At 63.8% G+C, this 26,678-nt stretch overlaps 1 protein-coding gene across 11 annotated transcripts in view; it reads left to right on the top strand.

The window, feature by feature from the left end:
* Positions 1-26,678, top strand: part of JAKMIP3 (Janus kinase and microtubule interacting protein 3) — a 99,174-nt gene that overhangs the window by 33,580 nt on the left and 38,916 nt on the right. For 6 of the 11 annotated variants that reach the window (XM_045068765.1, XM_045068763.1, XM_045068762.1 and 3 more), the window contains exons 2-3: positions 11,090-11,310; positions 20,309-20,806. In XM_045068765.1, the coding sequence (XP_044924700.1) occupies positions 11,176-11,310; positions 20,309-20,806 (633 nt within the window). In that variant the 5' untranslated portion in view covers positions 11,090-11,175. Of the gene's footprint in view, positions 1-11,089; positions 11,311-20,308; positions 20,807-26,270; positions 26,487-26,678 lie in introns of all 11 variants that reach the window. The other 5 variants (XM_045068758.1, XM_045068759.1, XM_045068757.1 and 2 more) reach the window with 1 other exon arrangement.

Raw genomic sequence — 26,678 nt, 5'->3', positions numbered from 1 at the left:
AATGGCAGGGAGCTAAAAATTTCGGATTTACCGTAACAATGGAAATAGTCCACAAAAATCTCACTACAAAAGGCGCTCTATAACTCTACGTCCATTTTTAATCGACAGATATACACTGTGTACTGCTTAATCAAACTGAAACGTGAGCCGTGTCCATCATAGGGAGTTCTGGGACCTTTACAGGCGGCAGAAGCAGACAGACAAGTGTCTGCCTCAGAGACACCTCAAGTGTCTGCCGAGCCCTGGCCTTGCACCTGGCTCGACTCTCGGGGCTGTGTGCTCCGCGCCTTGCTGAACCGGGACACTGGCTCCCGGGGTCAGATCTCTGAGCCCTGCAGCATCCCCAGCGAGCACATACACTGGGTCAGGAGGCAGGTGTTTCCTGATGCTGCCCTGAGCAACTGTCCTTTTCCCTAAAGAGTAAACCCTGTCAGTGCAGAGCTGTCCTGCGCGGTGGCTTGGTGCGGCCAGCCCCCAGGCCGCCGTCAGGACCGCCTTGTCCCGCCATTGCCCCTCCTCCCTTGCCCTTCTCACGTCCGGGCGTCCATCAGACGACACCCGCCCCCCCCCCCCCACACAACTGTAACTATGAGCCCCCGTCCTCAAGCAGACCTGTTCTCCCAGCTCCGATGGACACCGACACGCGCTACCAACCATCAGGGCATTCCTCCCTAAAGTATATTTGCAAAGCCCTTGTCCTGAGGCATTTGCCATGAACGAAGGTTTCCAGAATTTCTCCTCTGGCTGTGACAGGGTCACCAGTCAGTGCGTCCAGGTGTCAGGCTCCCGCAGGGTCTGCTGTCCGTCCTCGCTATCAAACCCGTCTTTCTTTACGGCCCCTGTGAGGCCCTCCAGCTCAGGTCCCAGCGGCTGCCCTTCAGGCACAGTCCAGGACCAGTCCTGCGGACCAGTGAGAACTCTGTCTGCGCTCGTGGTCCTGGTGAGCCGTGTGACAATTTCCTGATGCCAGGGGACACATGTAGGCTGTGCAGGGGGCAGGCCTAATGTGGTGCCTTTCAGCAATAAAATGCAAAAGTCCTTTGAAACGTACAGACCCTCCTCCAGAGCCCAGCCGAGCTTGCAGGAGACACTGGTCTCGCTGTAATTCAGGCTGGATGTCTCTGGACAGGAGAACCAGCGCTGCTTCTGTCCATCTGTCTGTCTACCTTCTCATCTGCCTACGTGTCTATCATCGAATTACTGATTTAGATGGCCCGTTTTCTGTCCGTTTCTGCCCGGAGGGCAAAAAGGAACAAGCCTGAATCCCACGACTTTCTGGGGCTGTTCCTCCGACTTCAGGGGCTTCCCTGTTTCAGGTCCCTTTCCTCTTGTCTCAGGCTAGGGCTGGGGGCTCAGAGGTTGGGTCCCGTCCTCAGCCACGGCCTCCAGAGGGGTCCCGGGCCGAGCAATGGCCCCAGACCACAGCCCCCGCCCTCCACGGGGCTCGGGCGTGGACACGCAGGCAGAAGCTCACCCCAGAGGCTGCACTTTGAACCTCATACATCAGGGCTTCCAGGTTTGGGAGTCAGAGAAGCTGGGAATGAGTAAGGAGACGGATGTCATTTCAACTCTTTCTTATCTGGGGCGTAATGCCAGAAGCCAGCACGACAGGTACCGAATGGCGCCTGCTGACGGATGTGGCATCCCCAGGCCGCGGTTTCTGGGGGGAGCCAGGCTTGGGGGTAGGTCGCCCAGGCTTCTGAGAACAGGGTGCTGACGAAGTTGTTGACCTTCTGGCTGCCAAGAGGGAGGACATTCCTGGGTAAAGCAGCCTCACTCCGTCAGGGAGGCCAGTTCTGCCGGCCGAGTGGAGTCCGGGGCCAGGAGGGGCTCTGCCGGGGCTGGCCCGCTGGCCTGAAAACCTGCCCTTCTTCCTTGAGGCCCTGACTCCTGCGGTCCCTTGCTGGGACCTGGTCTTCCCCTTGGGTGACTTGGCCTGGGCCTGAGACCACAGCTGCCAGGGATGTTTGTTTCCGGGCCCTGCTGCTATGGCCGCGCCCGGAGGGACCCGGGCAGATGCAGGCTTTTGTCTCCTGCCCTCAACTCCTGAATTCCAACACTTTTCATGCAGAACCCTGCAGTGGATGAAACTCAGCCTGAATACAGGTTACGTAGGAGGCCAGTGGGCTTCGGCCGGTGAGACACATCCCCACTGGGGGAGCGTAGGACGTTGTCGGGGGCTGGGGGCTCAGCGGGGAGCTGGCTGAGTCCCACCGCTCCCACCCGCCGGCTCCCACCCGCCAGGAGCGAGGCCCCCACCCCCAGCCCCTGCCATGGCGCTTCGCCCCATGTGGACAGCTCTTTCGCCACCGCAGGGAAAGGGAAGCTGTCCCTCTGACCCCCACCCCATCCAGATTATACCGAGATCCTTCCAAATGGCCATTTAATTTTTTATATTGGACGATTTGCCAGAACCCAGGGCTCCCTTGTGCTGCGGGAACCGGCGATACAGCTCCAATCTCTGCAGCGATGACTCTGCCTCGAAGACACTTCCACAGCCTCCCGCCGGAGGTCGCAGGGATCACATAGATCCACATTTATATGTATTTTGTCGTAAAGATGTGAGAAAGGGATGAATCACAGGCCTTAAACAAGCAAAAACAAGCTTTCCTTTGGGGGCGATGCGTATTTCCTGATGCCGCGGGGCGGGGGGGTGCAGGAGAGAGCAAGCACCCTAGCGAACTTCTGTGGATGTGCCCCCCCCCCCCCCCCCCGCATGGTTCCAAGCACCGCGTGGTTTCCGCTCCCTCCCCTGGTGCCTCCCCCTCCAGGAGGCTTTCTTTCTCCCCGGCTGTGCGCAGGCGCCCGCCCACCCCCCCTCGCCCGCAGCGCTCCGCTCTCCATGGTCCTGACCTGGCTCCTTCCACAGGGTTCCAGGTCCCCTTCCCAGGCTCCTGCTTCCCGCAGCTTTGCGGGGGCGGGGGAAGGGCTCTCCCTGCCCCCGCTCTGCCGTCCTCGCTGGCGCTGGGGAGGTCTGTGACCTACGGCCTACCTCCGCGTCTTGGCTGGCTTTCCCTCCTCGTTCCTCGCTCAGAGTCAGTCCCGCTTCCCTGCTTCCTGGCCGGGCGTTTCCCCTCGTTTTATTGAGACGTAACTGGCGGCCTGCTCGTTCGGTTGGATGCCAGACGTGGTGGATTTTGTATGTTGGGGCTGGATGTTGTTTGTATTCCTTTAAACTTTTTTTTAAGATTTCATTTATTTGTTTGTTTAGAGAGCATGACGGGGGAGGGGGAGGGGGAGGGGCATCGAGGAAAAAGGAGGACCCCTGCTGAGCAGGGAGGCCCCCCCCATCCCACGGCCCTGAGATCCGACCCTGGCTGAAACCAGGTCGGACGCTCAACCCACTGAGCCCCCCAGGCACCCCTCCTGAACATATTTTTGAGCTTGGTCCTGGGCCCCAGCTGGGTTTGGGAAGAGGTGGCCCCCTTGGACCGAGGCAGAGAGCTTCCGGGCAGGCTAGGGTGGCGCGCTCCAGACGCGGTGCGTTCATGTCTGCTCCCCAGTGCTGAGCGTCCCCGGCCTGGACTGTCTGCAGCAGGGGCATCCGGTTGTGCCGTCTCTCTCGGGGACGGCAGGCCTGGGGCTCTGTCAGATGGCACTGGGTCCTTGGGGGACACGCTCCCTCTGGACCCTGGTTTCCTCACCCCAACACCTGGCATTTGGGTCGGCGATCTGAGATTCTTCCCCGTGCTGGAAATCTGTTTACATGTCTCCACTTTAAACGGCCGTCCGTCAGGTGACCAGCTCAGCAGAAGCCAAACTGTGCATTGATGCGGTATTCTGATTCTGTTCTTTCTGGAACACTCGTGTTGCCATCCAGAAACCATTTCCGTGCTCAGTGGCCCACTTTGGAGGGTCATAACCGCTGCCCTTTTATACTTCCTGGTATTAATGTGATGGAAATCTTCCTCCCCGGACTGAATCAGGCAAACGCAAAGCCACGCAGAAAGTGGCTTCTGCAAAAGGCATCTTTCCTGGGCTGGCCGGTCCCTGCAGCACCAGAGGTGAGGACCCTTTCCTCCAACAGGTGGTTGGTGACGGCGGCCGTTGAACATGATGCCTGCCGTCCGCCTGTGAAGGGAGCCAGCACATGTCAGATCACACTTGTGGTTTAGATGACGCCATCTCGGCTGTGATTGTGGTAATCATTGTTCTCATGTAATGGTTGATACAAGTGTAAGATGTTTCCTTTGACTGAGAAACTGCCGCCTCCAGGAAGGCAGGGTAAACCTGCTCTTCCCTGGTCCTCCTATCCCACAACAAAACACTGGATATGGGGTCAGAAGTAGGCGAAGAAGGCAGGCCAGCGAGGGACCTCGGGCCCGGAAAGACACCAGGGTGACGTCCCCGGGTCTTCGCCGGGGCTGCAGGAGTCAGAAACCCCAGCAGACGCAGGCAGGACGCGCGGCACGAAGCACCTGCCCTCTCTGGCCCACGGGCCAGCAGAACAGGTGGGCAGCATGGTTTTACCAGAGAGGAAGCCCAGCGGGGGCAGGAGCCCATGGGAGGCCACCGGGCGCCAGCGAGCAGGGAAAACAGACGGAACCACGGGGAAGCAGCACCCTCGCTGCTGGGGGGGCGCACAGCCTCCGAACATCTCGGCGGCGCCTCATGGAACGACCCTTCCTCAAGCACGGGCGACCCCAGCGTCACGCCATGGGTGGTTGTATCGGAGAACCAAGGCTGCTCGTCAAGCCGTGTGCGCGTGCTGAGAGCAGCCCTGAGAGTGGCCGAGCCCACACACGGCTGGACGCGCTCCGGTATGAGCGGGTCCCCACACCCGGGAACGCCCCACGCGGGTGAGCCGCCCGTGCGCGGAGCCTGAGCAGATCCCAGAGGTACGCCGATCCCAGAAGGTCACATACCGCCGAGTCCCTTTCTGGAAGGTTCCTGAAATGACGGAATGTAGAGACGTGGGCAGACTCGTGGTGGCCCAGGGCTGAGGAGGGCTAGGGCAGGCGTGGGCTTACAGGACACACGAGGGGTCCTGGGGAGACACGGTCATCGTCCTGGGGGCACTTCTGCGTTGTGGTTTCTCAGGACGCGGCCCCCGGGGAAGCTGCGTGGACGCACGAGGGCTCTCTCTGTGTCACCCCACATGGCCACGTGTATGCAATTCACATGGAAAAGTTTATGTCCAGGTTGGAGTTTCACTCGCTCGCTGGTGGGCCTGGACTCCGGCCGTGAACCGTAGGACTTTCCACGGAAAGGGAACGTGTCGGAATCCACTGAGGACTGGGGACTGTGACTCCCCGGCAGGTTCACAGGGAAGAGGCGGGGGTGTTGGAGTCAGGACGGAGGTGGTGTGGCCGACACCAAGTCACTTCTCAGAGATGCCAGCCAGCTGGCAGAGTGCTGGCGTCCTTGTGGGGTGGAGGGCGTCCCCTGCCATGCGGGGTGCCTCCCTGGCTGCCCTAGCCACTCACGGGGAGTCTGCTGGCCTTGGCGGCATGGGTCCCATCCTGGAGCCACAAAATCTGCTCCTGCCCTCAGTGGACAGGGAAACTCCCCGTGGTGACGTTGCTTGGACTCTTGACCTCTGCCTCTGGCTTCTAGAAAACGCACTTCCCAGGGGAGTTGAGGCCTCAGCCTCTGCCCCTGGCCATTCCGTGGACCCTCCATGTGTCCTGTGGCCACCTCGTGGTCAGCTGTGGGAAAGAGCCCAGCGGGCTGGAGTGTCTGCCATGTTTCGGGGCTGTCCTAGGGCTCATGATGACTGTGCGTCTGTCCCCCCCGCCCCCGGGCCCCCAGACTCCATGTGCTGCTCCCCACCTGCTCCAGACGCTCCCCTAGCCCCCGGCCCCGGCCCCCAGCACAACTCCTGCCTCGACGTGTCCAGGCGTGGATCAGATTCTGGGACCAGCATGTCCGTCCAGCCACATGGCCAGCTGCTCTCCCTCTCTGGGGTCTTTATGCTTTCTGGAGAAAGCGGCTTTGGATGGGAGAGCTGTGTGTCATCAGGGTTACCCCAGGGCCCAGAGCTGGCCTGTCTCTACGCCACTCTGTCAGGCTCATCTGAGGGCCCAGCCTGGGGAGGGGGCACCCTGAGACACCTCCCCCAGGGCCAAGGGCCCCTCTGACACTGGCGTCTGCCCACTGCCCACACCCACGGGCGTGCGGGCATCTGTCTGACTGCCAACAGGTCCGCCCTGAGCTCGGGGGGTCCCTGTAGGGTTCCACAGGGTGACTCAGACCCCTCCCCGCTGCATGCCTCCTCGCTCCCCACACCTTCGGCTTCCGTGGAAATGATAAGCGTCAGAAGCACAAGCATCAGATTCAAACTGTCTTCTTTGTAGGCAAAGTGTGAGCAGAGCATGGGCTCCACGTTGGAGAAATCCTGGAGGCCGGCAGGGGCCAGGTGGGGGTGGGGCGGACCCCACAGTTTCCTGTCAGCTGGAGGGTTACTGCCCTCGAGGGCAATTGACGGGCACAGAGCCTTTCTCCCTTTCCAGATGCTCCGAACGTAAGAGCGCTTCCTGGGAGACAGCAGAGCGAGCCCCTCTATTTACTGCCCCCTTGGAGACCCCAAGACCTAGGGGCGCAGACTGCGCTATTAACCTGGTCGTTCAGTGACTCCCCAACAAAGTGCAACAGGCGCTGCCGGTGGCAGATGTGCACTGGTCTGCGGGGAGCCGGAGCCTGTCGGTGACCCTGCTTCGTACCCCCAGGCCCCTGCGTCTCCCAAGTGGGTTCGCGACTCTTGTCTGGAGGCGGACTAATTCAGCAAGTATCTGAAATGCCCGCGTTGTCACGTGGACTCTGCCCCTTTCAGCTGTGGTAGGCGGCCCTCGGCGCCCCAGGGACCCCACCGGCATGTGGACGCTGGATGCTCGGACTGAGCCCCGCGACGGGAAGCCGTGGGTTTCAGGGTTGTTGCGCTTGGACACTCAAGCATGTTGGCTGGGGGGCCCACCCGTGGCCTGGTTGGGGGGCTGGTGGCCCCAGGGGTGGCCTGCTGACCCTCCACCCCTAGCCCCTGCTTCCAGCACTCACTGGTTCCTCTGGGCAGGGGTGAGTGCTCCAGCCGGAGCCGCCAGCAAAGGCCACGGGCCCCCCAGCCCCCTGTGTCTCCCTCCGGCCGCCTCTTCTGTCTCCCAGGAAGAAAGCGGGGTGGAAACAGGAAGGAAGCGGGGTGTGTGCCCCGAACGTGACCCTTACAGCTTCTGCTTTACCGGGTGTGGGCGCGGAGGGAAGGCATGGGGTGTGCAGAGGCACTAGGGCGGAGCAGGACACCCCAGAGCCCCCTGGGCGCCACCTTTGAGCCTGTCCCGGTGCAGGCAGAGGCTTCATCCTCCCCGACTCTCCTCTGAGGGCGCACCGGGAGATCATTAGCACAAACAGGATATGGGGCGTGAACAGCCCCTTTCCTTCCTGCTGGCGGTAATCCCATCAAGGGCTCGGGGGAGGGGGCCCAGGAATCCCTGCTCCGGTGTAGGCCAGTCGCATCCCACTGCCTTCAAGGGAATGGGGAGGGGGTAGTTTTTCCCGATCATTTCCGTAGTAATAAACTTGCCAGTTTCCTCTACTGGCCCCCAAACTGGTGTTGGAGGAAAATACTGACTCTGCCTGTGGGGAGAAGTCAGGGAGGCAGGGAGGGCTCAGTGCCCCTCGATGCATGGAAAGTTCTCAGTGCAGGTTGTCCAGAGCACGGCGGGGGCCGCTCAGCTCCAGGAACCCGGTGAGGCGGCCAGCAGGGATCCCGAGCCCAGGCCGGAGCCCACAGTCTGTGCTGAGCCTGGTGGAAGCGTGTTCCCGACGGAGCAAAGGCACGGTGGGCAGTGGGGGCGGCCAGGAGGAGGGCTCAGGGCTCGGAGGGCACGGGTGGGAAGGAAGGGACCCCCGAGCTGCCGTCCAGCCTGGGGGCCCTGCAGGCTCAGGGCTGTGCCACAGGTGTCTGTCTGGAGCCCGCACCGGGGGTCTCCCTCCATCTTGCCCCACAGTGACTTCCGTCCTTACACACCTGTGGTGCCGGCTCTCCGTCCGGGTCCGGGAAAGGCCTACCGAGTTTCATTTTAAAATACATTAAAAATAGAGGTGCCTGAGTGGCTCAGTTGGTTTGGCGGCTGCCTTCGGTTCTGGTCGTGGTCATAGGGTCTGGGATCAAGTCCCGCATCTGTCTGCTCAGTCTGTGGGGACCTGCTTCTCCCTCTGCCTCTGCCTGCTCTCCACCTGCTCCTGCTCTCACTCTCAAATGAGTAAAATCTTAAGAAAATACGTAAAAAAACAACCACCCCATCTACGGAAGACATGGAGTATTTGGGTAGTGGGGGTGGAAGGCAGCCTGGGCGGACTGAGCAGGAGACTGGGAATTCGCGGGCACCTGGTGCGGGCAGCAGGGAGACGTAGCGGTCTTGACCAGGGGAGGCAGGAGGACAGGGCTGTCACCCGGGACTGGGGACCCCTGGGGGGCGTCGAGCGGAGAGACGCCACCAAGCCAGAGAACAGGAAAAGGAAGGGTTTTCCCCGCAACAAGGAAGGAGACCGGGGCGCCCTCCCGAAGCGACAGCCACACTGCGGGGGCGGGGGTCCGAGCCGAGGGGCAGCTAGTCCCCGGGGCCTTGCGCGGACGGCACTCAGCGTGGAAGCGGGCAGCAGGCGTCCGAAGGTGACCGAGCGCAGGGCCGCGTCACGAGGCCCGCCCGGGTTGGGGCCGGTGCTCTGGCCCCGGCGGGTCCCGGACCTGAGGGCTCACCGGGTCTGGATCCAGCAAGGTTGGTCCAGGGTCTCTCTTCCCTTTGGAACCAGCCCTGGGGGTCGTGCCCCTGAGCCACTGTCCCTCGTGTGACGAGGTTCTCTCCTGCCTGACGTGGCCGCTTGTCCTTCTCTGCTCCCGTGGGACGGCCGGGGGCCTGACATAACTTTTCTTATGTCCCGAAAGCTACGTCTGTCTGTCTGTCCCCGGGAACCCCTAAGTCTCTGCCCACGGGGCCGGAACGGTGGTTTAGCCCAGGCTGTGGAGAGCAGCCTGCAGGCAGGACCACCGGGCCCTTCGAGGGGGTCCCTCGAGCAGTCTGCAGGGAACCTGCCAACGGGCGGCCTGGGCTCCCTCCCACCACGGAGACACTGCCCTGGCCCCCCACAAGCTTTTCTTTTTAAAATTTTATTTATTTGTTTGAGAGAGAGAGAGAGCACGAGAGCAGGGGACGGTGGAGGGAGAGGGAGAAACAGGCTCCCCTCTGGGCAGGGAGGTCAAGGCAGGGCTCGATCCTAGGACCCTGAGACCATGACCTGAGCCGAAACGAAGAGTCGGACGCTCCGCCGACTGAGCCACCCAGGCGCCCCCCGCAGGTGCCCCCGCAAGAGCTTTTGATGACCAAGGCAGGAACTGGGGGGCTTTTAACTTTCTGTCCTTTTCCTCTCCCGAATGGAAACCCGCCAGTCCACATCTCCTGACCACCCCCCACGAATGCCGTGGCAGAGGCCACGCCGTGGACAATGGGACACTAGCTCATGTGGCCAGTCGGAGCAGCCAGGACCCTTCTTCCAAAGCTGCTGCTTCATCCGTTTCCCTGAGCAGCGCCGCGTCGGCCGCGCTTCAGGCTCGTGTTGTCCGTGGTCAGCACCCAGGCGTCGCCCGGACACGAGGGGGTCCTGCAGCTGATGAGAAGCTCCGGCACGGCCCCGCGGCAGCGGCCCGTGGGGCTGGGGGCCTGCATGTGGGCCTGCCCTCAGCAGGCGCAGCTGTGTGGCTCTGTCGGCGGGAACTCTGACCCAGGGGTCTCTCGGCGCTGCCGGGGAAGGCGTGAAGGGAGACGTCCCTGCAATTGGGCAGAAAACCCTCTACACAGCGCTGGAAAATCTACAGAATGGCCCCAGGTGGACTCTGCAAATGGAACCGGGAGCCTCGGCCTTGGCCCTCCCTTCCGCCAGGCGTGTCCATCTCCGGGCAGGGGCCCGGGACAGAAGGAGCGGAGGACCAGCCATCAGGCTCAGGGCGGAGGGACAAAGGGTCTGCTGGGATCTTTTCTGAGGCCACACCAGTGCCGAGGTGACCCCAAACGCCCCAATGTCCCCGACCGGCTTCAGTCCCCGTCCTTGGAGGAGTCCAAGGCCTGGCTCTGCTCCCCAGGCCGACGTGAGGCCTCTGCCTGACGAGCCTCCTCATTCGGTGTCGCCTGCGCGGGCCTTCTCCGCGGACTCCCATCTGGGGCTTTGTCCGGAGTCCGTGTCCCGAGGCCTCAGGGAGGACAAAGGCTGCGGGGACTCACGTGGAAAGCGCGTCCCTAGAAGTGACAGTGTCCCAGCCTGCGTCCAGGCTGAACTTTGACCCCACTGGAGGCACCTTCCTGGCCTGTGAGCTGGGGTGGGCAGGCGGGTGCTACCAGGCACCTCTGGGGCACCGTCCTGGTGTCTGAAGTGCAGGACAGAAGCCTTGAGGGCCAGGGGCGTCCTCGCCTCCCCTTGGTGCAGGTGAGGGAACTGAGGCATGGGGTTGCCCAGGTCTGAGTGTGGAGCAGGGTCCACCTCCTGGTGCTGAATCCCGGCCCCCAGTCTCCACAGCTGGTCGATTGGCCTCCCTCCCACACCTGGTGCTGGACACACGGGGAAGGAAACGCAGCCCCAGGCCTGGGGACACGGAGGGAATCCCCAGCGCGGTGCTCGGCGATGCACGGGCAGGCCCAGCGCAGGGTGCCGCCCGGGGTGGCTGGGGCTGTGCGTTCTCCCCTGCGTTGGCTCAGGGCGAGGGCGTACGTCCACCTGGGGCAAAATTCTCGGGGCCCCTGGCAGGGTCCACCCCCTTGTCCGAGAAGCTCCTGGTTCATGCCCACCATTGCCTCTGGGGCGACATACCCAGGTATGAAATTGGACCTTAAAGTCGGGTCTGCAGCCTCTCATTCCAAGGAGGCAGAACACCCTGCAGGCATTCCTCCTGCGCCTGGCAGGGCACCGGCGGTGCGGGTGGCCCGTCACAGCTGCGCACGGAGCACAGAGGGCCTCTGTGGTCTGGGGCCGGCCGGGCACGCAGTCTGGACGCCTTCCTCCAGGCTCCACGCCAGCCTTGGCCCGCCCCTCCCCCGCTGCACGTGGCCCAAGCTCCGCCCGAGGCCGCGGGAGGCCAGTCCGTTCACCAGCCGTGTTTTCCCTCCAGGCCAGCAAGCAAATGTAGCGGAGCCGCTGGAGGCCCTGCCTGCCCGAGCTTGGTGTGAACAGCCCAGCCCAGACGCCGCCCTCACCATGTCCAAGAAGGGCATGGGCGCCCGAGGCAAGGGAGACAAGGCGGAGCTCCTCGCCGCTCTCCAGGCCGCCAACGAGGACCTGCGGGCCAAGCTCACCGACATCCAGATTGAGCTGCAGCAGGAGAAGGGCAAGGTGAGCCCCGGACCCTCCTTCCCTGTTCCCCACCCCTGTCCCGCGGGGTCTCACCCCTGCCCGGCCGGGTCGCCCGGCCTGGTCCCAGGGTCCTCAGGGGCTCTCAGCGCCGCTGGGAAGGACAGACCGCTCTGGGAAGAGGGCAGCCCGGGGCAGGGGGTAGTGTGAGGTGGGGGACCGCCCTGGCTCAGTGCCTGGGCCAGTGGGACCTCGGCCAGTGGCGCCATCCTGGGAAATGTCCCCTGAATGGGCGGTAGGACGACCGCTGCAGGGATGAAAGGCACAGACTGAGCGAAGCGCTTCCAGCGCCTCAGGAACGCGGGGGCAGCCCCGGGGAGTGGCGATGGCCTGGGGCAGGCCTGAGATGGCACCACCCAGACGTCCGGCCCTTGGGGTCCTCGAGGCCCACGCGGAAGGCGGGGCTTGTGCTGGGGGGAGTGGGGTTCTGTCCCGGGACCGCCTGCTCCGTGCCAGGCCTGGGTGGGAGGCGTCCCACGGACCCGCTGTCCTCTCCACGGCCGAACCTCTGCCCCCGCCCCCACCAAGGCTTCCTGGGAGTGTGGAAGCGGGTGGGTCTGGAGGGTCCTGCCCAGGGCCGAGCTCTTCTGGGAGGCCATGGGGACGGGGGCCAGGTCTCCAGCAGCTGTGTGACCCCCCACCCCCGTTACACCCTGGCCCAGGAGCCGTGGTAACCGCGGAGGTTCAGACCCCGCGTCCATCAGTCCAGTGACCGGACAGGCCGCGCCCGCCGGTTTCCGAGCCGTCTGCGGGCTGCGTGCTCCTGCGCGTGCGCTGTTAGCCAAGCCGGCCCGCCCCGCGGAGGCCTGGGGTGCGGGCGCGGGCGGGGGGCGGGGCGTGCGCTCCTGGGGCGTCCACAGCGCGCGAGGTGGCCCGGGTTGGAGCCCGCATCCCCTCCCTGCCGGCGGGGCCTTTGTCACTTCTGTCCCGAAGGACTGACCTCTTGGCACCAAGTTCAGAGGAAGCGACGAAAAGGCCGCGGCCCGCGCTTGAGTTCTGGGTCGCGCTCGAGTTCTGGGTCCGCGGCCGCGCGGACGGGAGCAGCCCACGCCAGGTGCCCCGCGGGGCCGGGTCAGGTCTGAGGCTCCGCCCACACGGACCGGCCTGCGGCATCTGGGCGGTTCCCAAGCCCACGGGCCGAGGGCAGGGGTGGCGGGAGCGAGCGGGGGTCTGCGCGGCGAGGCCCCGTGCGCGGAAGCTGGGTCCGAGGGCGCGTGTGCGTGCGTGCGTGCGTGCGTGTCCGGAGCACGGCAGCCCCCCGGACAGCCCGGTCACCTGGCTGAGACCTCGGGGGAGGGGGCTCCCCCCAGCTCTTCTCTCTGCAGGGGTGAGGCCCCTGAGGCTGCGGTTTGCAGACTTGCTGCACGGCAGGGCCTGTGACTCTCGTTAGAAATGGGGCCGCCAGGCTCACCCTGGCCGGCGGGGCTCACCCTTGCTGGCAGGAGCCCTTCCCCGTGCACTCGAGGGGATGCTCTGAAGCCTACGGCCTTGGGCATCACGGCCCGGAGCCGCCTTCCCTGCCGCCTCAGCCGCTGGCTGCCGGGGTCCCCCTGGCTCTAGCCTGCGGTCAGCCTGCGGGTGCAGGGAACAGAGCCCCACCCGCCCCACGGGCCCCAGGAGAAGGTGTCAGTCCCGGAGAGCTGGGTCTCCTCCACTCCAGGAACACGCAGGTGGCGGCAGGGTAGTGGTTCTTCATCATCGTCTCCCCTTCCCGCCCCTGTTGCTAGTCTGGAAGGTGGGAAGGAGCAGCCGGGGGCACCCCTGCGTTCAGACCCACAGACGTTCTCTGAGCCTGAGCCTTCCGTCCCCCACCTCTGGGCTCCCACTGCTACTTCCAAGCCAGACCCGTACCTTCCTGCCAAGCATCATTAAAACGTTCAAGTGTTTTTTTGTTTAAGTGTGTTCGTGTGTGTGTTTGTGTGTGTGCATCTGTAGACGATACCCACCACCCAGAACCAACACAGGACATTGTCCTTCACGATTCAAATAGGAAAGTTCTAGACCCTCGCAGACACACTGTCCTTCCTGTCTCCTCCCGCGTGGGGCTGGCCTCCAGGGACGGGTGTGAGGCTCAGGTCAGGGAGCTGCTTGGCTGTCCTTCGCACACCGGTGGGGCTCATGGCTTCTTTCTTTCTTTTTAAGATTTATCTAATTATTTGAGAGAGCGGGCGAGCGTGCAGGAGGAGAAGCAGTGGGAGAGGGAGAGACTGGCAGGGCCCCCCCACCCCGCTGAGCAGGGAGCCCTACTTGGGACTCGATCTCACGACTCTGAGATCATGACCTCAGCTGAAACCAAAAGTCGAACGTGTAACTGTGCCACACAGGCTCCCCCAGGGTTCAGAGCGCCCGTCCTCACCCCAACCCAGGGCCTTGAGCTGGGAGCAGGATAATCGGAGGGCAGGACGTCTCTCGGGCCTCTTTCCAGTTCCCGCCTGCACTCTCCCGTCTCCCCCAGCAGCCAGGTCGGTCAGTGAAACGCGCCAGCGATCCTGAGCTGGTGTCCCCCGCTCCGTCTGCTCAGCCCAACGCGACCCTCGCCACACAAAGCTGCCGGTGTTGGGGCCTTAGTCATGCCGACGTGGGGGATGGAAAGCACGAATCCGATCATCGTGATCGTCAACCGCTCTGTCCTTATCAATCCTGAAGTCTTTTATGTGCCACCGTTAACGTCACTGTTGCAACAGCGGGGGACAAATTTGCGTAACCAGATCTGGACCATGGGACTGATTTCTGTCTGGTTTTGGCACCTTCCAGATGCTTGGGGAGGTGGGCTGGATCTGGAGCTCAGCCCGGAAGTCTGGGGACAGCCAGGAGGACCCAACCCACTCACAAGCCCGGCTGCGTGGCGGTTGTGTGCCGGAGGCCATGGCGCAGGTCACCCACCCTTGAGCAGGAATCCCCAGCACAGTCCCGGAGCAGGGACACCACGGTTTGGGACTGTGACTTGCCGGGGTAGACGAGGTGCCCAGAAAGCCTGGGAACCTGCGTGAGCTCAGCACCGCGGTTTTCAGGCAGCTGGTCAAGCTCTCCTGGGGTACCTAGGAGGTTGACTTGACAGTAAAGAATGAGACACGTTAAATCGAAGAGGACTGTCCTGTGGCCGCCCTCGGTCGGGAGACTGAAGTGGGGCCATCTCTGGCAAAGAACCTTCCGGAAAGAGGGAGCTGGCCCCGCAGGGAGAGGAGCTCACTCGGAAGGCCTCGTGGGAGCCGCGTGGAAATGAACTCAGCGTCCGATAAGCAGAGTGGGGTGCTGGGGGTGTGAACGTGGACAGCGAGGTGAAAACAAGCCTGGTGCTGAAGGCCACCCAAGCCTGGTGCTGAAGGCCACCCAAGCCTGGTGCTGAAGGCCACCCATCTCCGCCACAACGCCAAGGCTCCAGCCCAGCCCAAACACGGAGCAGCCCCCACGGCCCGCACTCATGGGGTCCCGCCCCCACTGTGCCCCCCTGCTCACAAGCACCACTGTGGCCTGTGGGAAGGAATGGACATGACACGCTTCTACCTGCTCAAAGGACGCTGGCCTCCTTTAACTGGGAAGGAGTTTCTGAAACACGGGGTGCCTGTGTGACAGCCCAGGCCGTACCTCAGTGGAGGGAGACACTGAGGAATGGGAAGCAGGCATCTGGGTGAAGTAAACCCAGGCAAGAAGGCATGGCGGCAGTGGTGCAATCAAGGAGGGCCTCTCAGAAGAGGTGGCCCAGGCCAGAGCCCAGAATGACTGGACAGAGTGGGCCAAGGCGGGTCTATGGGAGCTCCTCTTGGACAGGGCTTACCTGATGCAGCGGCAGGAATGGTGGCCCCGAGTTTAGGCCACGGAGGGCTGTGTAGGTGGGGGTAGGAGGGGCCTGATAGTGTAGCGCGTGGACCACGACACTGGCAGAGCACAGGGGTCCTAACGCAGATCAGGACCCACTAGGGGATTGTGCGGTGTCCTGGTCATGAGGTTGGGGTCGTTGACACTGTAGGTCATGCTGGACAATGGGACGGTTGCAATCTCCCCCCGGTTGGGGAAGGCCGTGGGGTGGGGAGGACGGCCGGCCCCGCAGCCGGCGCCGGTCCAGCACACCCGCCGTGCAGGCCTGGCTCCGAGGGGAGCCGTGGCGTCTGCGTGACAACCGTGGAAGGTGTGGGAGTCGATAATGGGGAGTCATGTCCACATGGCCAAATCCCCGTTGTTTCCAAGCCTTCCATGGGGAAGGGTCTTCCCCTCCTCCAGGCCCAGAAACACCGAGTCCCCCTGGCAGGGTGCGGCAGGCTCCCGCGGCAGCTGCAAGCTTTTCCTCCTGGTCGGGCGAGAGACAGCAATCTCCCCGGAAATACAGCCGCTTGGGACGTGGCAGACAAAACGGGGCAGGAAAGACCCAGAGCTGAACCAGAGAGCGAGCCGGAGGGAAGATGCCTTCTCAGAGCCAGGACCTGGAGGCACAAGAACCGAGACGGGGCGTTCCAGAAATTGGCCTAACGTGGGCAAAGGCCGCAAGCAGCTGACGTGGGAAGTCAGGGGTGCACGTTCAGCTCCTCGAAGGAGGCCTCCCTGCCCGTCGGTCCAAGGTGGTGCCGCTGTTGGCTGGACCGGCGCCCTGGCCAGTGGGGGACAGGCGGGCCTCATGCCTCCATAGCCCATCTCTGGGGAGGACCCCGAATTAGAGAGAAAGGTCTGGTCCCTTCCTGAAGAAAGCCAGCCTGTGTGGAGGTGGCCACGACCCCTGAAGCCAGGTCCCAGCGGCGCTGTGTGCCCATGTGAATTAAAATCCCATAAACCTCGAGCAAATGTGTGGACCGGTGTTCGAGAGCCGTAAACGTTCTGTGGCCCCGTAAAGGGTTATGGCTGCTTCCAAGCACGCACGAGCGTGGAACGGCGTGCCAGGGCCCCTGGTGAGAAGGGACCCAGGGCCTGTGGCTGTGTGGCCGGCGGGTCGGGCCTGCTGCGCCACGGTCTGAGCGCAGGACCCCCCCCGCAGGCTCCGGGCAGCGCCTTGGGGGCTCTTTGCAGATGCAGTTCTGTTCTCGGCGGGTGACATCAGTGACGGATCTCGGCTGCGGACACAGTGTGTCCCGTGCCCACGCTCCTCGCGCAGCAGGACTCCGGGTGCCTCTGTCTCCGTCCTGTCCGGAGCAGGTTGGCAGGAGACCGGCCTCAGGGCGTCCCAGCCCGGCCCCTGTCGCTCTGCAGTTCCAGCAGATCGGTCCCTCTTGGGGATGTGCAGTCAGGACTGCGGATGGCGGCCACCCATCCCTATGAGCGTCTGCATGGGTCAGGGGCCGTACGTGGGCCATCCTCGTGGGGCTGTGGTCTGGCCTGAGGGGAGACGTTGGCCTTGACCGAGGAGTGGAGACGGTAGTGCCTGTCACCGTGGGCCTGTGTGTCCACAGCAGGTCCCAGCCACTGGGATGGCCGGCTGGTGGCGGTTCTTGGGACCAGCACCCCCTCCTCAGGGAAAGCCTGGCTCGGCCTGGGGTGGGACTTGGGGGTCCGGCGGGTTTTTGTGAGGACTGTGGGCAGCACGGAACGTAGTTTCTTTCTGAACAAGGCCTGAGGACGGCCAGGTCACGGGAGCCAACCACGCAGACAAGGCCCCGCCATGACAAACGGGGAAGAGAGCAGGGACTGTGGGAGAACGCCCGTTGTCAGGACTCTTACCGGCAGGAAGGGTGTGAACACAGCAGCTCCCGGGTTCCGAGCGACTGCGTGTCTCACCTGGTTCGAAGAGGAATGCGGGAATGTTCTCCCCTGCCGCCCCGGCTTCCTTGAGAACCAGGTTCTGCGTGTGAGGGGAGCGGAGGCACGGAAGCTGCCCCGGGAAGTCGAACAGAAGCCTGGGCTGGAGGTGGAAACCGAGCTCGAAGTGGGAAGCGCCGGTGGGAAGCTCGAGGCATCTCCTCTCGCATACGCACGGGGAGGCCGTTTCTGTCCGACGGGAGGCCTGCAGCCGGGACCAGCCTGGGGCTGCGGCAGCCCCGGGTCCTGCTGGGACGCCGAAATAGCACTGCCCCTTGAAAGAAGTCAGGGTGCCTGGGGCACAGGCTGGGGCCGGCGGTGAGCCACAGGATCGCCCGACCTGCGGGGAGCCTGGGACGGCCAGGGTCACGGCGCGTCCGAAGGCTTCGGGGCTGGCTCGCACGGGCCACAGACGGACGCTCTGAGCCTCAGTGGGATGAGAGCAAACCGAACCCCGCCAGCTACGCTCAAACCCACACGTTCCTGACCAAACAAGTAATCGGGCTCCCGCCGGGCCGACGGGGAGCCTCGTCCCTTGAAAGTGGGTGAATGGAAAAAATGAACTGAATGGGCGACCTGCCCCCCCGGCAGCCCGTCGAGTGGCGCGGAGACCCACCCAGATGCAGAAACCGCTCAGCCCGCGACGTCTGGGAAGGCAACGCTGTGGCCCCACAAGCCAAGAGTCAAGAGCGCCGCCAAGCCACCAGCAGCCACGTCAGCCGGACGTTGATGAGGTCCTGGGGGCCGCGGTCTGTGGCCGAGGCAGCTGCGGATCTCAGGGAAGCGTCGCTACCTGCTACCTCGACAGGACTGTCTCCTTAACTTTCAAAGCTGCCGTGTGTTTCCGGGACAGATCGGAGTCACCCAGAACCAGTGGGACCCAGCGGGCAGGCCACGGCACATCTCCACAGTTTTCGGTGCTCATCTGGGGACAGGAGCCTGGGACACCTCCTGCCCGTCGCCTCCCCATGGCCGGCGTGCTCGGGGCCGCAGGGCACATCCCCGCCATCGCACGTCTCCGGCCTGGGGAGCCGTGCGGTTGAGGCCACAGCACATGGGGAGGAATTCACAGGCCCAATGGATGGAGCGTCAGGGGAATGCCCGCTGCCGGAGACCCAAGGGGGCGGAAGGCCGAGGTGGGGGCTGAGGGCATCTCTGGGGCACCCTCGGAGCCCAAGGAAGCAGCGGGGCTGGTCTTCCCATCCAGTGTGTCTTGCTCGGAATTGCGCTGAGAGCCTGTGTCTCCTGGAAGCCCATGTGCTTGCTTGTGCACTTGTGGGAGCTGCAGCAGAGGACCCGGGCTCCGAAGGGGACACCGGCCACGGTCTGCTGCGTCTGAGCCCACTGCTCCAACCTGCCCACGGCTCATTGCAGCGTGTGGGGCTGGGCACTTGGCGTGGGTCTGGGTTTCCACCAGGCCCTTCCCGCATGCAGCAGGGACAGTCCTGGGCACTGGACGGAAGGGCAAGTACGCGCAGGTGTGGGGGCCGTTGTCTCTGAATCGGCCGGGAGCACAGCGCGAGCCAGAGCCTGCAGGCCCCGAGCATCCCCTCCACCAGCTTCCTGCTGCGACAAATACAGCTCTGGGACCACCCGTGGCCACCACCATGACCACACTGCTCTTCCCTCTTAATGCCCATGTAAGAGGCCGGCTGGCTCCCCTATGTCCGGCCGCGAGCCCCCGACCCCCCCCCGTGGGGGCGGAAATGGCTCGGGAGCGGCCCCTTGAGAGCACAGATTGCTGATCGCCCCTCACGGCTGAGAACCACCACTGACATCTTCGCCGCGAACTGGAGAAGGGCAGCGCCCCTTCAGTGGGCAAGGAGCGAGCCCTCGCACTAAGCTTCAGCAGCGGCCCCTCCTCTGGCGGGAACCCGGACGGCTGGGCAGTTACTTGCTCGGTCCTGCTAGCGCCCAGAGGCCTGCAAGGCTGAGACAGAGTTCGGTCACTAGAATTGGTGCAGCACTGCGGGGTCTGAGCCATTCCGAGGGCAGCTCAGGGTAGACCCCACTGCACACTGGACCACCAGCCGGGAGCCCCAGCTGAGCGCGTCCGGTCACATGCGTGTCCTGATGGGAGGTAAGCGTACGGCGGGTGCGAGGCGTGTGGCCTCCCGGTCTGCGTGGGTCCCGGGGATGCTCGCTCTGGCGCGGAGGGACACCACGGTCCTGCAGAGAGGGATGGATAAGGCACTGGGGGGGAGGCTGCTGTGGGAAGGGGGCGCACAGTGGGGGGTCGGCGTGCGGAGTTAGGGCTGGGCGTCTGGGGGCTGCCGGCCACGGTCTGGGGGATGGGCGGTGGGCCTGCCCAGGGTGGAGGGTCAGAGCTTGTCACCCTGGGGGAAAGAACCCAGAGTTGCGAGCTGGGGTGCCAGGGTCGTGGGTGGGGTGGATGGAACTTCCCAGACGGCACCGTGGGTGTTGTCTGCTCACCGAGGCGCCCCGGCTCTGCCTTTGCCTTGAACACCCCCAAAGCAGAGAAGGGGGCTGGGCCACCCGTCTGCCCATACGGACGCTTCCTCCTGTGGACGGTGGATGGTAGGGGGGAGCTGGAGCTGTAGCTGTCTAAGTGGGGAGCGGGGGCACCCACTCTGGAGCTGGGCTTGGGGTCACAGGAGAGAAGGAGAGGCTCGAGGATGCTGGCCCCGCACGAGGTGCCGCGGAGCCCAGAGGCCGGGGCGCAAGCGAAACACCAGCCACAGCGGGACCCGGGGCGGGTCAGCCGCTGCCTCACCCCATGCTAGGTCCTGAGCCCCAACTTCCTGCTGCGTGTGGGTGGTGTGGCCCCTGAGCCAAGACTGACGTTCTAGATGAAAACAGGAGATTCAGTGAAAAATCTGAGCATTTCCAAAATCTAGACAGACCGATGGCCTCAAGTCGCCTCCCCATCCGCCAAGAACATCACAGGAGGTAAGTGCGGTGCCCTGTCCTCTGGGCCGGAGGCCCGTGCCCACGCGTGCCCCGCACCTTCTTCCCTGCGGCTCATGGGCGAGGCGGCCGGGCCTGGCGGGGCGTAGGCAGCGGAGCGGGTCCGTGTGGACCCACGTGTCTGTGATCTTCCTTTCCAGGCTCACGGTGCTTCCAGCCTCCGGCGGCCGAGGACGCCTGGCACGCTCTCCGCCCGCCCGGCTCGTCCGTGAGGACACGTCTCGGGGAGATCGTCCCCAGCCGCGCAGGGAGGACACGGAACTCCCGCCGCGAGCCCCGGGCGTGCGCGGGCCGGGACGTGACCAGAGGCGGCGGCGCTCCTGTCTTTCAGGTGAGCCGGGTGGAGAGGGAGAAGAACCAGGAGCTGCGGCAGGTGCGGGAGCACGAGCAGCACAAGAGCGCGGTGCTGCTCACCGAGCTCAAGACCAAGCTGCACGAGGAGAAGATGAAGGAGCTGCAGGCCGTGCGGGAGGCGCTGCTGCGGCAGCACGAGGCCGAGCTGCTGCGGGTCGCCAAGACCAAGGACAGCGAGAACCGGCGGCTGCGGGCGCTGCTGCACGCCCTGCGGGACGGCGCCCCCGACAAGGCCAAGGTCCTGCTGCTGGCGGAGGCGAAGGAGGACGCCAAGAAGGGGTTCGAGGCGGAGAAGATGAGGATGCAGCAGGAGATCTCGGAGCTCAAGGGGGCCAAGAAGCAGGTGGAGGAGGCGCTGACCATCGTGGCCCAGGCCGACAAGATCAAGGCCGCGGAGATCCGCAGCGTGTACCATCTGCACCAGGAGGAGATCTCCCGCATCAAGAAGGAGTGCGAGCGGGAGATCCGCAGGCTGGTATGTGCTCCCGGGGCACGGGGTGCGGGGAGGGGCTCGTGGGGCGTGGGCGTGAGCACAGGGTCCAGAGAGGTGAAGGCCACGGCCCCCGGGGGCCGTCTTGGTGTCGGTGCCATGTGGGGAGGCAACCTCTGCGTCTGGACCATGGGGAGTCAGCCTCTTGTCCGGTCAGGAGTGGCCGGATTTCGGCAGCTTCCCTGGGGCGTCGGGATGGCTCCAGACACCCGCTGTCCGTGGCTGGCGCCCCGAGAGTCGGCGTCCTCAGAGACCCAGAGCAAAAAGCTAAAGAGAATATTCAGGGTATGGGAGGGTTTGTGCCTGACTGTCCTCATCCCTTGGAGCTTGACCTCCTTGGTATTTGGGGGAAATGGCTCTACCTTAGAGCCCCGTGTTTCCTGCCATGGGCTGGGGACGAGCTGGCTTTGCTGCTGGTCACACTCAGGACCCCTGGGATCCCCTGAGCGGGATGCCGCAATCTCTCCAAGCAGCTCGGCCGGGCACCTCTCCCCCCTTCCCTGGGCTCCACTTTCTGAAGCCTGCCCCGGGCCGTCCCGCCATGTTGTACTTCCCAGACGGGGTCCAGCCGCTCTCCCGACCCAAGGCCCAGGGGGGAACGCAAGCCTTGTGAGCCAAGCACAGCTCTGCGGCTGTGCACATGGGGCCCAAACACCCCCAGCCCGGACAGCCGCCCTCCTGTCCCGGGCTGTCCCCCACTCCGTGACCCCCACAACTCTAAGCCATGCGTCGGTGCCGCCGTGAGCCACCAAGACCCTTGAGGGAAGTGTGGGCTTCCTTACGTGACAGGCTGGTCCCTCCTGTCTTCTTCTGCCCGGGAAAGGGGGGACGCCAGTGACCATGTGGAGGAAGATGGGCCAGGACGGGCAGCGCCCGCCGTGTGTCTGCAGGCCTGGGGCCCGGCTCTGCAGCTAGGCGCCTGGAGCACAACCAGACGGTCCCTGTGGTGCCCACCACCGCCCCCGCCCTGGCATGGATGCCCCCGGGGCAGCTGCCGGCAGCTCTTTTAGCTGATTCTTCTGGACTTTGTGCCAAATTCTTAAAAACATGCTTATATTTCTAATTTTTTAAAGATGTTATTTATGTATTTATTTAGTCAGAGAGAGAGCGTGAGCACAAGCAGGGAGAGAGAGGCAGGCTGACTCGATCCAGGGACCCTGGGATCATGACCTGAGCTGAGGGCAGAGGCTTAACCCACTGAGCCACGCAGACACCCACAAAGTTCTGCTTCTTGAAATCTCAGTTTCTGCTCCCCCTTTGCCTGCCCCGGACCCCGGCCCCTTCCTCTCTGCTCCCGCCTGCTCCTACGTTGTCCGGGCGGCTCTTCACAGGAGGACTCGGCTTCTGTTAGCAGGGGCCGATGCAGGGGGGTGTGGGCACTGTCAGGGGAGACCCGTCCGGTGGCGACCGCGGCGGGTGCTCACTGAGGCCCCGGGGGAGGGGCGGGTGACGGCCCGGGACAGCAGGGTGGCCCCTGGGGGGCAGGGCCCAGCCATGGCCAATTCAGCCCAGCCGAGGAGGTGGGAGCACAGGGCCAGCGTCCTGGGCCCAGAGCCCAGGGTATTCAGGGACACGAGAAGCCCCCACGGGGCACTTGAGTGAAATCAGTGTCGACAAGACGGCTGCCGTGTGCGCGCTCTTCACACAAGACCCACAGCGCCCGCGGCCTGTCACCGTGTTGTACGCACTTCCCTTGGCCGTGGAGTTCATCTTCTCATGAGCTTGTTTCTCTCCGGGCCTGTTTGTGATTCGGCCTGAATTCCGGGAGGGCATCTCCGCCCCGAGCACAGTCACGCGTGGCCCTCCTTCCCCAGACGCCCCTCCTGGAGCCCCCCGCCCGCCCGCGGGCCTGCCTTCCCCCACCCCCGGCCAGCAGCCCGACCTCCGGCCGCCCGGGAGCCCCCGCCCGCTCCTGGGCTCCGTCCTCCCCTGGCCTCCTCCTGGCGCTGGTTCCCGCTTCTGCCGGAACGCGGGCTCCAGCGGCGTCCTGGACCCCGGGCGCGGAGAGGACTTCCGGAGACTGTGCGTGTCTCCTCGAGACTTGGATTCCGCTCTCACGCTCGAGGCTTCTGGGTCGGGACTTGGGGGGGGAGAAGTTTTCCATCAGGAATTCGAGGGCATCTCTGCGTTGTCTTTTAACTTCCGGCGTGGCCACCAGGAGGCTGGAGGCCGCTGTGGCTCCGGACCTTCCCCGATCCGCGGGCCCCCCCGGAGCCGCGGTGCCCCGCATTGCGGGCGCTGCGTGGGGCTCGCGGGCACACGGGCTGTAGGAGGTTCTGCGTCGTGTCGGGGCCTCTCTTGGTTTTCTTTCCCCTCCCAGGAACTGGAGTCAGGGCAAGAAGGCAGAGCAGTGGCACCAAACACAGCAGGCGGGAAAGGAAGGCGTGAAGCTGTCTTTTTGGCCGGTGCTGTGCCTGTAGGAAACCCTAAGCAGTTCACCCCAAAACCCCAGAACCATTAAAACAGTTCTGCACGTTTTCAGGATCGAGATCAAAATGCAGAGATTGGTTGTATTTTTATTCACGAGCGACAAACAGTCCAGAACGCATTTTTTTTTAAGATTTTATTTATTTGAGAAAGAGAAAGAGCTCGAGTGGAGAGAGAGGCCGAGGGAAAGGGAGAAGCAGGCGCCCCGTGGGGTGCGCAGCCCGAGGACGAGGGGCTCAGTCCCCGGACCTGGAGATCACGACCCGAGCCTCGGTCAAGAGTGAGACGTTAGGTCGACGGAGCCGACCAGGCACCCATTAGGGTATTTTACACGCAGGTTCCCAGGCCCCGCTAGGGTATGTTACACGCAGGTTCCCAGGCGCCCCATGTAGTGGTTCTGGTTCTGAGCACTGCGCAGAGCCTGCTCTGGACGGCAGGGGCGAGTCAGGGTGTGCGGAATGTCCTCGCCCCTCCACAAGGGCCATTCTTCCAGCCTCAGCATCCTTCCCTGGGGACCAGCCACCCCAAGGGCTGCCTCGGTTTCCGGACACCTTCTGTAACGGGGAGAGGGGCTGTGGAGGGGATGGGCGTGCGGTGCTAAGAGGGCGGGAGTGGAGGGTGTGTGTGCTGGCGAAGAAGGGGTGAGGGGAGCTCCCAGGGGTGAGGTGTGTGGGGGGCTGCTATGGGGGAGGGGCAGGGGGTGTAGGAGCTCCCAGGGGCGAGGGGGTGTGGGTGTGCTATGGGGGAGGGGAGGGAAGGGGGGAGCTGCGGGTGTGGGTCTGGGACTGCAGGCGGGTGGGGACGGCTCATCTGGAAGCTGGCCAGCCCCAGTCAGGATTTGGGGTCTTCCCTTGAAACTTTGGGAGTGACGCCACCGGACTCCATTTTCAGCAAGGACAGTGGTTGTGAGGGACGGGCTGTAGCAGGCACAGGCGTGCACACAGGGAGGACACCTGGAAGCCACTGCAGAGGTCTGGGAGAGAGTAGGTGGTGGCAGGGTGACCGGAGGCTCCTGACTCACGCCCCCATTTCACCGGAGAGCCCTTGTCCTGTCCCTTGGGGAGGGCTGGTCATCTGGGTGTTTGCGGTTGCATAAGACGGGACAGATGGCGTCCCAGGTGCTCTCTGTGACGAGAGAACCCGCGGGCCTCGGGCAGGGAAATGGGGTGCTGGGCCTCTAGGGAGCGGGACTGCAGCCCCAGTGCCATGCTGCCCACCACTGCTTCCCCGGCCGGCCTGGGCATCATACGCAGACATGTGCCACAGTCGGAAGCAGTGCCCTTTAGGGGACCCTAAAGGGGGCCCCACAGGACCGGACAGAGTTTTCTCTCCACCTCATGCACCGGCATGTCCCCCCTTCCCAGGCAGGCATTCGGGTGGGAACCGCAGGGTCCTGTCTGGGCATCTGTTGCCCATGGACGCTGATGGACACCGATACTGCTGTGTGCCGAGCCCCCTGGCGTTAGGAGGACCCCCCAGGACACTGTCTCTGAACTCAGAGTGAATTCCCACCCTGACGATCAAATCCCACCCCTGTGTGAAGGCACCTGTTCTTGAAATTCCTCTGTGGGCCCGTCGCCCTGCTTGGCCGCAGCACATGGTGTGGTTGGGCGACATCTTAGGGAGGTTTGCCTTTTGGCCGAAGCCGTCTGCTTGCGCAGCTCATTTCAGTGGGATCTTTGTGTAGGGACTCGTTTTCTGGGGTCCTGACGGAAGCAGAGTGATGTTCTCTAAGTGTTGCGTATGAGTGTCGTCAGACCCCAGAACACGGCTGCTTAGCGATACAACTGTATTTCACTGGTCCCTTTGTTTTCACTACTTCCGGTGTTTCTTTGTGCTCCAGTAAATGGGAATTTTGCAATTAAGGATTTCTTTTATTCTGTTCAGTTCATCGCTTGCCTGCAAATTCTGTGATCCAGGCTAATGAGACATCTCACGTCTTTGTCCCAAGCTGACCTCAGCAGATGGCCGGTTTATGAGCTCAGGTAGCCTGAAACAGCAAGCAAAGCGCCAGGATATCCCATCCTGTTCCGTAGTTTGCGAATTTGTTTTAAAATGAGTCGTTTCATAAATCGAGAACTGTTTGTAAGGACCCCTTGCCGCGCCCGAGTCCGTCAGTCCGTCTGTCTGAAGAAGAGGGCGTGGGGTGTGTCTGCCTCCCCACGGGGAGCGGCCCATCCCGCAGCGGCCAGGTGAGGGGCCCGGAGGCAGGTGGCAGCCGCGCGCAGAGAGCCTTCTCGCTGCCCTCAGGAGGCCGAGCGCTTCAGGGAGAGTGCGGAGGGCCACGGACCCCTCACGGCCACTCGCCTGCTGGCCTGAAGAGGCCTGGGTGGGCCGGACACTCCTGACTTCCAGTCTGGAGCTGACTTGTCCGGAGACCTTGCAGCATTGCCTGCAAGCCGTCGGGCAGCATCTCGGTCTGTCCACGCCTCGGGGCAAGGACAGGCAGGGTGCAGACATCAGCTCTTTCTGGGCGGGGTGCCCCTCAGAGAGGGGAGGGAAGAGGCAGCGAGAAATTCCGCTTCTCACACCCTCAGCTGCGCTGTTGTAGGGCGGACCCTGCTCCTCCCCGTCTGCTATGGATGGGGTCCCAGGAACTCGGCGATTCCCCGGCCCTGCCCAACACACGGCAGAAGGCAGGAGCTAGAGGGGGCGTCTGTGGACCTGCCAGCCAATGCCAGCCTCCAGGAGCCCCTGCGGTCCAGCACCACAAGGGGTGGGACACTGGGAGGGGTGCCCAGAGTCCAGAAGGAGACTCAGCTGCACCAGCTTGAACTGGACCAGCAGAGCAGAGGCCAGCCTGGCCGGGGGTGGGGTGGAGGGAGTCACGCCGCGGCCAGAGCAGTGGGGCTGCGCTGTGGCACCTGCTTTGCATCCTGTCGCGGAGCCCAGAGACACATGGGCAGGGCCCCTCCCGTGGGGCCCCTCCCGACGCTGGCTCCGAGTGCCGCCGTGTGTGTCTATGGTAACTGCAGACCTGTACTCTGCCTGCCTGTGTGATTGTGTTCTGTTCTCCTTGTAGATGGAGGAGATAAAATTTAAAGACAGAGCAGTCTTCGTGCTGGAGAGAGAGTTAGGGGTTCAAGCTGGGCATGCTCAGAGACTACAGCTCCAAAAAGAGGCTCTAGATGAGCAGCTGTCCCAGGTCAAAGAGGCTGATCGGCACCTGGGCAGCCCCAGACGGGAGCTTCCTCATGCAGGCGGTGCAGGAGACGCCTCAGACCACTCGGGAAGCCCTGTAAGCACCTCCCCCCGCTCCCCCCGCGACCCAAGTCACAGACAGCGCTGCACTCGGCTCTGCGGGCCTGCTCGGGCGGCTCCCCAGGGAGTTGAGAGCCTAGGTCCAGAGTCCAGAACCAGAACCTCCCGCCCCGGGGACGCTGACTGTGTCTGCAGCCCACCAGCCAGACCCCAGGCCCCCCGCTTCTCC

Source organism: Mustela putorius, unplaced genomic scaffold (genome assembly GCF_011764305.1).
Source record: "Mustela putorius furo isolate JIRA1106 unplaced genomic scaffold, ASM1176430v1.1 tig00003909_pilon_pilon_pilon, whole genome shotgun sequence".
NCBI classification, from domain to species: Eukaryota; Metazoa; Chordata; class Mammalia; order Carnivora; family Mustelidae; genus Mustela; species Mustela putorius.
The sequence above is the reverse complement of the archived record's forward strand: the minus strand, read 5'-3'. Positions and strand labels throughout refer to the sequence as shown.